The following is a 10,609-nucleotide window of genomic DNA, read 5'->3' on the forward strand; positions in this document are numbered from 1 at the left end:
CTGTCCATGTGTTCCCAAAAAGACCTGCTAGACTTAAATAACAAATGGAAGATTTACACATTTTAATCACTCGGTATGCGACATCCTGCCCATGAATGGTGACGTTCTGCGTGACCTGAATGATAATTGCGATGTCCTACATCAACAACTTCTCTGAATTGCGCAATGTCGTCGGTTTTGTGATAACCGACAGATCCAAAGTTTTCCGTTTTCAGACTAAGAATTATTTCATAACTGTTTCATTTGATGCGGTTATCCACTTTGTGAGGCTAACCTTTTACAGTCTTCGGAGGTACAAAAGCACGTGATAATATAGTGGTGACAGAGGTAGCATTGGAATGGAGAGATTTTTATACTTTACTTTTGGTTACCATATTAAACCTCTGTGACATTTTGAAGTAAGTGTTTGAATCTGCAAAATCGAGGTCTTCACCTGAGCGGAAGAGTCTTCATCCATAGATCGCTTTCCTTGTGTACACTTCAGAATTGTGTGCGCGCATTAAAGAATAGGGCTAGAATTATTTGCGGCCAAAAGCTTTACTTAAATTAAGCTCGAGGACAATCGAATTTGTGAATGGACAGTGGCAAAAGTTGCCGATTACTCCTCATAATATAAAATGGCTGTTCTGTCGCTCGGCTCTACAATCTACATCGTCAGTTGTTTTCAACAGACTAAGGGTGCTTGCTGGGTTTACAATATATATACTGTGTACCAGTAGTGCTCTATGCTGCGTGATCGATAATTTAACTTCACGAAAAATATCAGCAATCATCATGTTGGTGCTAAGACGAATCAAATACTTCTAATTTTCGAAACTACATATTGAGTAACAATTATGTGCATCTGCTCATTGTGGTGACTAATTGAAACAATGGTGCTCACGATAACGCTGACAAATACGTGGAGTGCTACGAAAATACCAATAGCTCATTGAATTTTGCCCCTATGGTGGTACAATGGCATCATTTTGCCTACCAAGATGTGCTACTCAAACAAATCACTAGCTCTTTCAGTTGTTGCGACGGCACGCTCTATCGGTCTCATTTGAAATAATTCCAAGACGACAGAATAATGCTCGATTAATTAGTTTTGCTAAACATCTCTATCTGTCGTAAAAGTAAGTTATTTTGCACAAAAATGTATCCTGTAAACGTCGCTGCAAAAAAAAACATGACTTATATTAATTTACGAAGAGATAGAAGCAAGCATAAGACTCTGTCTTGAGAAAATGTGTTAATATAAATTTGAATCAATGGCGCATCATAGAATAGAAAATACTTATGAGCACATATAGGGTAACTGCCCTAAAGGTCGAAAACGACGGTAACGTACACCGTAGCCTTTCTCGAACGTCCAAAATAATGGCATAATAACTTACAAAAATGTTGCATTTTACAGAACGAATTCACCATGTGTAGTTATGTATGAAATTCATCAAAGACACGCATATAGGCAAGTGTACGAAAATGGTCTACCTTAATGCAATACGTATACGTTTCTTTGTTATCTATTATTACCTATGTGAGATAAACCATTCAAACCGAGTACCAATAGTAACCGATATTACGTTTGAAACATACATATGTATAGGACAGTAACGCGAGAGACACATCACTGGTAATAAGGAACCAGGAGTTAGTAGGCACGAGAGTGTCTTTTCTAGCCTGCAAAGGTAGTTTTTGGAAAACAACAACGCATGCATTACCATACTTATACCGACGACGGTTTCCCTTTTGCTTAAAAAAAGCCGTCTATTTTTTCCTACCTATTTAATTCTTAATGAAAAAATTGATAAACAACAAACATTTCAGCGTATACATATTTACTATGGTCACGTCTTCCTGCTTAATGCGACTCGTACGGTTAACTTATAAAAAACATACTCTACATACATAATAACTCTTCTTTCAATCGTGCTAGGATGCTTACTAAAAACTGTCAATTGGTACATTTGTTTTTTGTACCTTCACAGTCTGACTCGAAAATTACAAACTCCGCAGTCAATACAGGCAATGATAACTGTGCTACTGACTGTAGATCTTTTTGGTGCAGTTCATATTCTAAAAACCTCCCTTGGCTTAATAAAGGCATACTCGTACTTAAATAATTCCGTACTGTTACGCAGTTTCTATACTAAATTAGTTGTTAGAGACTAGTGTAATTTGTACCCAGACTGCTTCTGAAGGGGACCTTGCCCCTTGAAATTTATGCCTTAAAATGGACACACCTAGAACAGCTTTAGCTTTGTATTGTAATCACAAAGGAATGAATCTTTTATATAATATTATTTATTATACCTAATATAAGAATTGTAGGTACTATGAATAATCCAATGTGTCATTCATCTACTGAATTATTTTCTGATATTAACAGAGAGATCAGCTAACTTGAAACTGATGAGAAATTTTAATAAGTGATTCTCATAGCGACCTGATACGTGGCTGTATCTCATAATCGAAGTGAGTTAACGCCGTCGACCATCAAAGATAATTGATAGACTTTTCCTTTACAAGTACTAGAAACCTGAAACGTTTTTTGACAGTTAGTTTTCATATTTCTAGCCGACCCGGGGGTAGAGATAAGCCTGCTTGTACTCGATCACAAAAGGAACACCTGGTCTTTGCTTAGCTCATAAGGATCATTTGGTTATATGTTTGGTACGTCACGTCCTTTTATTCAAGTCATAATAAATTAGTAAAATTAGATTTTTCCAACAAATCAATCTGAAGAGTGTCGTTGTTTTAATTTAAATTTGCGGTAAAGAGTTTGGTATTTTCAAGACCTTTATTCTGCCAACCTCTCTATCTTTCTCTCTCATAGAGTCTACATTTCAGACACGAAAAAGTTCCGCAACTAAAGGATACTACTAGGGTGCTTGAGTATAATAGAATTTATTCCCAATAAGGCACTTGTTACGTGCACTAGTTCAAAAGTAAGTAATAACAACTGATGTTGCTTGTTTTACTGATTCCTTGTTATTTCAACATCAAGAATCGGTGTAGGTTGCACATTAAATGCGTTGGGTCTAAAATTGGGCCCAGTAGAAAAGATATACAGTCTGACTTTTTTGTATTAGATAGAGGCATATTTTATTATCAACCTGCTATTCGGCTCAACAGCGTCACATAAAAATACAAAATTCTGTGCACATGTGTTCCCAATTGAAACGGTTTCTCTGTCTAGTAATGCGATATGGTTATTTTCAAAAAGTTTTTCTCTAAGCAGCCTTTCATTATCCTAGTACCTACAAAACTAAAACTTTCCTTGGTGGAAAAATGTATAGTTGTCAACAATACGCTGTACAAAACCGGATCTGCCGGAGTCACCACCGTGCGTGCCCACCACCATGAGGATGATTCGTCAAAACAGCTTCATTAGCATTTTCTGGGGCAGGCTCTTATCCTTTGCAAAAAATTCAGTTAAGCATATGAGCCTATAAGCCGGAATGGTTTGTAAGATATTGACCGTAACAAAGAATCACATTTTAGTTTCAGAAGCCACAGAGAAGTATGAACAACGATTACTGAAGGCGATGCCTAATGACTCATAGTAATTTTGAGCAGCACATTTTGTTATTTTGGATGTAGGAAATAATAAAAAGTGGCGAGGAGTTTTAAGTGTAGCTGTGTTGCAAGCGGAGGGTTTACTACATAGTTTCTGCGTTTAATTGAATGAACAAACAATGTTCTATGGTTACTTCTAAATATCTGACAAGCTGTTCAAGTTTCGATCTTTGAAACGGTAAGGTAGGTTTCTTTATTTCCAAGCTTCAAGTATAAGCAGACTTAGTTAATTCAAAGATTATCTAAATGGCATTATGTTAGACAACGTAGTATTCGAATGTTTAGAATATGCCCTGCCTCAAACCACAAAGCTTATCGCTTTATTATCGGTTAAAGAAGGAATTTACCAAAGTGCAGAAATGTGCGTTCGAGGAAAAGCGGATAAAATAGTAGTATCAGTATACCATATCAGACGAAACTTAAGGGAACGGCTATCCTAGTCTAATCTCTGTGCAAGTACCAAATCAAGATATCTTTCTGGTAAATTCAGCTGAACGACGATTACATTAAGGTTGACCGAATTACTTCGTATGTCGAACGAACTTAACACTTAAAAATCCTAAAAATGATACCTTTTGTGTTGGAAAAGTTTATACAGAGGCACGATGCATCATAGCTATATATATATATAATGTTTATTCTCAAAGTTACAGATATCGGCGCTGGGAGACAATTTGCGAATCTATTTCGTGAAAGTGAAACCAGCTGTAAATTAAATAGAATGTAGCATATTCTTTTGGACCTCGTGTAAAGAAGCAGGGTATATGTATAAAGCATAAACATAAATGTCTAGCTTTATTAAATTAGAGAATGACTGCTCATATAAGTTTTCAGTAATTATTTTTATAAGGGCATCCTCCAGGACGTTAATTAGGGGCGCGTTGCTTCTTCCACGGGAACGGGTTATATCATTATAGAAATAACCGAGAGCCGAATGACAAAAACCGCCACGTCCGCAAACGAAGAAAATCATATTTGGAGAAATCTATAAATAAAAAATGTGGCCCTCGAACGCGCATCTTTCTAGGAGTATCGTATAGAATCGACTGATGGTTATTGATCGATAGTTTGATGAACTATCATACTCGAAATCAACTTTTGCGAAAAAGAAAACAAATAATCAAGCTATTTTGTTAGTGCTTCGAGTCATCTCATCGCACTGGATGGTGCTTGGTGGACAGAGCTATTAAAAGTATAGCCGCAAGATATACTGACGAGGCGCTGTAACGGCTTTGCGTCAAATCGCGACCGACATCTGACTAGCTTTTTTCCTTTGAGGATCTTAATTTGTGCTTTCTTATGATATTGATCGGATTTTATTAGGGATATATCTCTCTATTAATTATAGAAAATATTCCTAGAACGACAAAGCTGCGGCGGAAAAGTGCCTGGAACGGGTTATTTGTAACGAATGAAACTTTCTGCTGGAAAAGCAGTATTGTAAATACCACCTGGACTAGTAGTTAAAAAAATTGGTTGCTGAATCCATCTCTTTAAATTAGTAAATTGGTGGCCTATGAAGGAAAGAAAAGTTTTAAAGTAGCAATGAAACTTATTGTGACTAGAAATTTTTCTAGAACTTCCAAGGTTGGCTTCGGGCCGTTGGCAAAAAATTACCGTTGCATCAACAAATATGGTCCAAGAAGGCATGATATGGCATAGCGGCTGCGATAACCTCAATCACAGGCGCGCTGACCAGCAGAAGTATTTGATGTATATTTTTCAGGCTTTTTCCTCATCACGTTAGTAAGTACAAACAGTGCGCCTCTAAAAAACATAGCTGAAGACTTTCCATTTATAACTAGAATATGCTTATCCGTACAATGAATGGCAATTACGAATAAATTTTAAGACTTAATTATATTGGCGAGAAATCCAATAGTTGTGTAACAGTTCCGATAATGGTTGGAGAGGGTTCTGAAAGTAATATATCCAGTAGATGGACGGCCCAAACAGCCCTTTGTCACTTAAACATATTCATCAGGCGATGAAAAGTATTTGGCGGACTGCACCGCAGAAAAGTCAATCCTAGATATGGATTTCCGCGTTTAGATAAAAGATTTTCCTTAACTCTTACGCATTTCAACAAATATATATATATATATATATATATATATAGGTCTTTTTGCTTCTGCTTTAGTAGTTGCTTTATTGCACTTATGATATTTTATTCATGATATAGACTGGGCCACAAGTGAGAATCAGCAGGACAACCATATCGACTGCGCAACTCTTCGCCGCAGATTATGAGAACTTCTATTTCTTTGCAGTCCGTTGAAACGTTTAAAAAAATGTTTAAATGATCTTCTATCAGCCCAACTACAGCACTGCGCTGTACCTAATGATTATCAAAATATGAGATCAGTCTTGGTAGAGATTAAAACCTGAAAAGAATGGCCATACCTCTTTTGCCACTTGTGGAGTACAATTTGGTGCCATCTTTGATCCCCATTTTCGCCCGTACAAGCATCTGTCATTGTGTATTGAGCGATATTGTACATGCAGTAGAAGACGAGTGTGTTCCTAGATAAGGATCTATGATATTACTATAATTATTGCATTGTTCCCTGGTAAACTCAAAAAACAAAATCATAATGTGAAAAGTCACTAACTAAAAGTTACTACAGTAACAATTATTACACTGCCTCTATTAACATATTTAGTTAAAATTATGAAAACATATTAGCGTTGGTATTTTTCTTTTATTTTAAATTAACAATAATATTAATTACGCCTTCTTCTTGTGAAGCAAGTCAAGACCGTATGTGTGCACGGGACTAACTCCGTATCCATGACCATACATGGAAGCTCCGATCCCATAGTGCGCTACGATGGCAGCGCTCTTTATTGGAACAACGGGAGCTACCTGCAAAACGAATAGAGAGAAATAGCTTGCACTTTTCTCGATCTTCGCTACATATTTTTACGAAAATAGATTATAACCAAGCACATGTGCACCTGATTGTGGGTACAAGCCATTTGTAGAATTATTGCTAAATTCAAATACGAATTAGAGAATTTTCCGTACCATTACTAAGCCAAAGGTAAACTAATGTATCGAAATTTAAAAAATACTTTTAATTCTAATGCACATGTCCATAATATTTTGTCCTTCGCAAACGTCCGTCAATATTACTTTGCATTATCATTTATGCTATAAAAGTTACGAGTATTATCATCATCATCATCAGTGCATATCTCTTTACTGTTATTAAATAATGTCACCTTTGCAAAAGGCGTAATCGCAGGTATGATAGCGGGAGCAATAGCCACTGATTTGACAACAGGCGCGGCAAAGACAGGGGCAGCGATGGTCGTCCTTACGACTGGAGCGTACCCAAAACCATAACCATAGCCACCGTAGCCAAGGCCAAGGCCATATCCATATCCGAAATCCTTATAGCCGAGGCCGTAGCCAGTGTGTCCGAGACCATAGCCAAGGCTATACCCGCCAATGCCGTACCCTAAGCCGATACCGTATTCAAAGATGTATCCAGGCCCGTACCCGCCGAGATAGCCAGCCGAGGCGGCAGCTAGTATTCCAAAAAAGGCTAATACCTAATAGGAACGACGTCATGTTCAATCAGAAGTTAACGAATCATTTCTGTATATGACAGACAGCAACCGAAAATGGCCTTTGTAATTATGGTAATAAGGCACTATCATTATAACAGCAAGAACAAACTGGCGCTAACAATAATGCTACGATCAGCTAGCTCGACATCAGCATAGTTCGCTTACCAGTAAAATGAACAACATAACGCTTCTTATGTAAAATTCATAGGCGAAAAGTTTGCTTCTTTAATTAGTAACGAAAAATGTAGAAATACTTTTTAGCCATGTAATGGCAATCTTAAATGATCGCGATGAAAGCTCACTTGCAATCGGGGAATTTTATTCTATGAGCTACATGCGTCATGCATATTATTTAACAAACTCTACTTAGGTCGCGATAGAGATTAGTGTTTGTCCTTTGCGTGAAAACATGCGATACTTGCGCATATCGACGCTATGCAGACACACTACTCAGACTTACGATCTTCATGGTGTGATCGCTGGCGGTAAAAGACACCATGTTAAAGTGAGGTAATGGCTTTTATATCGCCGCAAGAGTTCCGACCTTGACGAACTGCCGTCCTTGTAGCAGCATGGTACACACTCACCCATCAAGAGATACACGCACACATTCACACACACGCTCAGGCAATCTCCAATTTTCACCCGTCAGCACCCAGTTTCTATAATATAATACATGACACCAATTGCCATACCCATTAAAGCGGCTAGTCAGTGGTCAGTGCTCCCCACTTCTGTCGTTTTAGCACTAATATGGCCAATGAATATAGTTTTACAGCAGCCACACAGATCCTACCATACCGTTACACAGACGCCAACGAAAGGCTACTAGGATCTGGACTCACATCAAATCTAACCAAAATTAATTCGTCATCGTCTAACCAAAACATGAAGTGTATGAGATATGAAATCTCTTCACTCTCCCCGTATGGTTGCCCCACTGATAAACCGATTCCTGTCACTCTTGACTAGATACCAAATTTTTTTTTAGACGTATGTTTATATATACAGTATCAAACGAATTGTATAATAAGTTGCCGTTGATTATATGTGTTCTTGGTATATTTGCTATCTACACTTGCTTTTATAGATCTCGGAAAGTTTCGCTGCTTCCCTATTTCGATTGATATGAGTTCCAGAAATTTTGCCTATAAATGTGTTTCATTTATTGAGAAAAAAACACCGCTGTTATTTGTAATAGGAGCTCAAAGAAATTTCAACAAACACTATCAGCTGTTGATTCTATTGACGATTCTCACATATTCTCATTCATTTTAAAGTATTTTGATAAAAATCTCTATATTTGTCACAGATGTAGTTAGCCCATTGTTAACACTCACTTTATGAGTCCACAATGCATTTGTCATAGACGCGCCTTAGGTTTGGGCTTTAGTGCTTTAATACTAAATCAATCATAGTCTCATTTTTCAGTAAATCTTTTGAATGAATCACATCTGCAGCGTTCCTCCGGCCTGCTACCGACATCGTCATAATTAACATACCTTCGACATCATACGATGTTCTAAGTTCGAAATAAAATTTCAACCAAATGAGACCTGTATCTAGATTCAATTCTGCGTAAGACCGAAAGTTGCTTCATACCTTTTGGTTCGACATCTGACTGGCATAGATCAATGACATGGAATTCGTACACTGTAATATTCATATTCTTATTCTTGTAGATAGAAAAACTTGTAATAGAAAGGTACACGACGCATTTTTCTTAACTTCATTCAAGTATGTTCAATAACAATTAAGTATAATCAAGAAGGGAACTCTTAGATCTTTATTTATATCCAGTTTATCTAAAGACTAATCCTAATTGTTGTAGTTTTGCTAAAACTCCTTAAGCCAAAGAGCATTGTTCTGCGTTTGTGCGCCGCTAGTTATGTTGCCGCAACGGCCAAGAAGTTATTTAACTTTTTTGTACCATGCTATAACTTGCTTGTATAGATGGGCATATACATCATACTATTCGCGTGTATTACGAGCTTCACAAAGCCGCATTTTTTTTACCTAACCAATAAACAAGATAGATTGAAGAAACTTTTTACGATTGTACATCGCGAATCTAGAAAATACATCACTTTAACACAGAAGACTTGGTTTCCTAAAGTGTTTTATATCATATTTGATTAACTCTTTCACCAGTCCTTAGTATGCAATGCCTATACCAATAAATCATGAGACATACATTCAAAACCACAGCACATGGGATCTGTATGTATACCGAAGCTTGTCCACAGATTTACGTCGTTAATAAATACTAAAAGATAGTCTATAGTACTCCTCAAGCGAGTTGCTGTTCTGAGATCATTCCTTGCAGTTCACCATTTTATAAGATTCTCTGATAAATAGTTTTTTCGAATGTTACACCCGATAACTTATTATTTGGATTCGTCGTCTTTCCTGGCTTAGGTACCGGAGCGATTCATGTCTGCAAAGGCTGCCATTCTCTGATTCGAAGCTTCTTACCGTCCCCTTATAATATATTGAATTAGGTTAATTTAGGCGTACTTAAAAGCGTTTGGACTGTAGCTTACATATGTAATGAATTTGTGTAGCGGAATCTCACCAGCGACTTTTGTAGCTTAACATTTAAAAAACCTTTTGGAATATAAAACGTTTATTTAATTACAAAATTTGTCGATAATCAGTGTACCTGGTCCTATATGCCCCCACCTTTAACTTATCAACTATGAAGCTATTTTAATATCCTTTGCTATATGAATCTGTGCACTTTCGTGGCTACTATACCAAGAAAAAAGCCAGCTCGAAAATAAGCATAGCAATAGCAAACCAGCCTTGATCTTTTTAATATTAAACAAACGACCGTGAAAAAGAAGACATTGATTGGAAATATTGGACCTGCGTTTGTGGAACGTGCGTAATATAACCTAAATCGACTCTGTTGATTTCGGTAGCAGAAATGTGCGTAACATGCTTTATTTTCGGTCGACCGATTGCATTTTCAAAAAGCTTTGAATATCCATTACAGTGCCTGTGTTTAAAAACGAACAGTGGAGAGGAGTGATATAATGTGTCCTCCGGACCCGTATTTTAAGTCTTCAGTTGTTATTATTATAAGATAAACGTACTAAAAAACATGCAGTTACGTTCAGCTCTTGAGAGAGTACGATAAGTATATACTGGTAATTTTGGTAATTTGCTTTTACCGTATAGTCAGGATAATAGTAAATAAAACTAATCGCCTTATCCACTTTTGTGCCAGTTGTAAAAGCATTACCGTCTCTATCATCATATATAATAGATCTTACCTATTTACGCTTTATGATTCATCCGGATTCTTAAATGTCTGTCAAATTTGGCAAATCAAAAAGCGAATTATATGATACAACAAACACTCTTAACTTAAAGATCAGTTTAACCTAAGTGCGTTTGACTATCTGGTTTAACAAAATATGCATAGTATTTGAAAGTTGCCTCTTGTTAGCGTTTTGAGTTAATA

General features: G+C 36.8%; 1 protein-coding gene across 1 annotated transcript; it reads right to left on the reverse strand.

Moving 5' to 3' along the window:
• Positions 1 to 6,246: 6,246 nt before the first annotated feature.
• On the reverse strand, positions 6,247 to 7,739 carry LOC111252109 (uncharacterized). The gene is made up of 3 exons (XM_022809560.2): positions 7,601 to 7,739; positions 6,790 to 7,122; positions 6,247 to 6,430 (listed from the first exon to the last, which is right to left on the reverse strand). Exons 1-3 carry the CDS (start codon positions 7,637 to 7,639, stop codon positions 6,293 to 6,295), a joined length of 510 nt encoding a protein of 169 aa, XP_022665295.1. The 5' UTR covers positions 7,640 to 7,739; the 3' UTR covers positions 6,247 to 6,292.
• Positions 7,740 to 10,609: the final 2,870 nt, after the last annotated feature.

Source organism: Varroa destructor, unplaced genomic scaffold (genome assembly GCF_002443255.2).
Source record: "Varroa destructor unplaced genomic scaffold, Vdes_3.0 BEIS01000001.1, whole genome shotgun sequence".
Classification (NCBI taxonomy): Eukaryota; Metazoa; Arthropoda; class Arachnida; order Mesostigmata; family Varroidae; genus Varroa; species Varroa destructor.

Excerpts from the sequence above, each read along its gene's own strand:
- LOC111252109 (XM_022809560.2), bottom strand. The coding sequence starts at position 7,639 with ATGGTGTCTTTTACCGCCAGCGATCACACCATGAAGATC. Across the intron at positions 7,123-7,600 it reads GCGATCACACCATGAAGATC|GTATTAGCCTTTTTTGGAAT; the intron begins GTAAGTCTGAGT and ends CGTTCCTATTAG. Across the intron at positions 6,431-6,789 it reads CGATTACGCCTTTTGCAAAG|GTAGCTCCCGTTGTTCCAAT; the intron begins GTGACATTATTT and ends TTCGTTTTGCAG.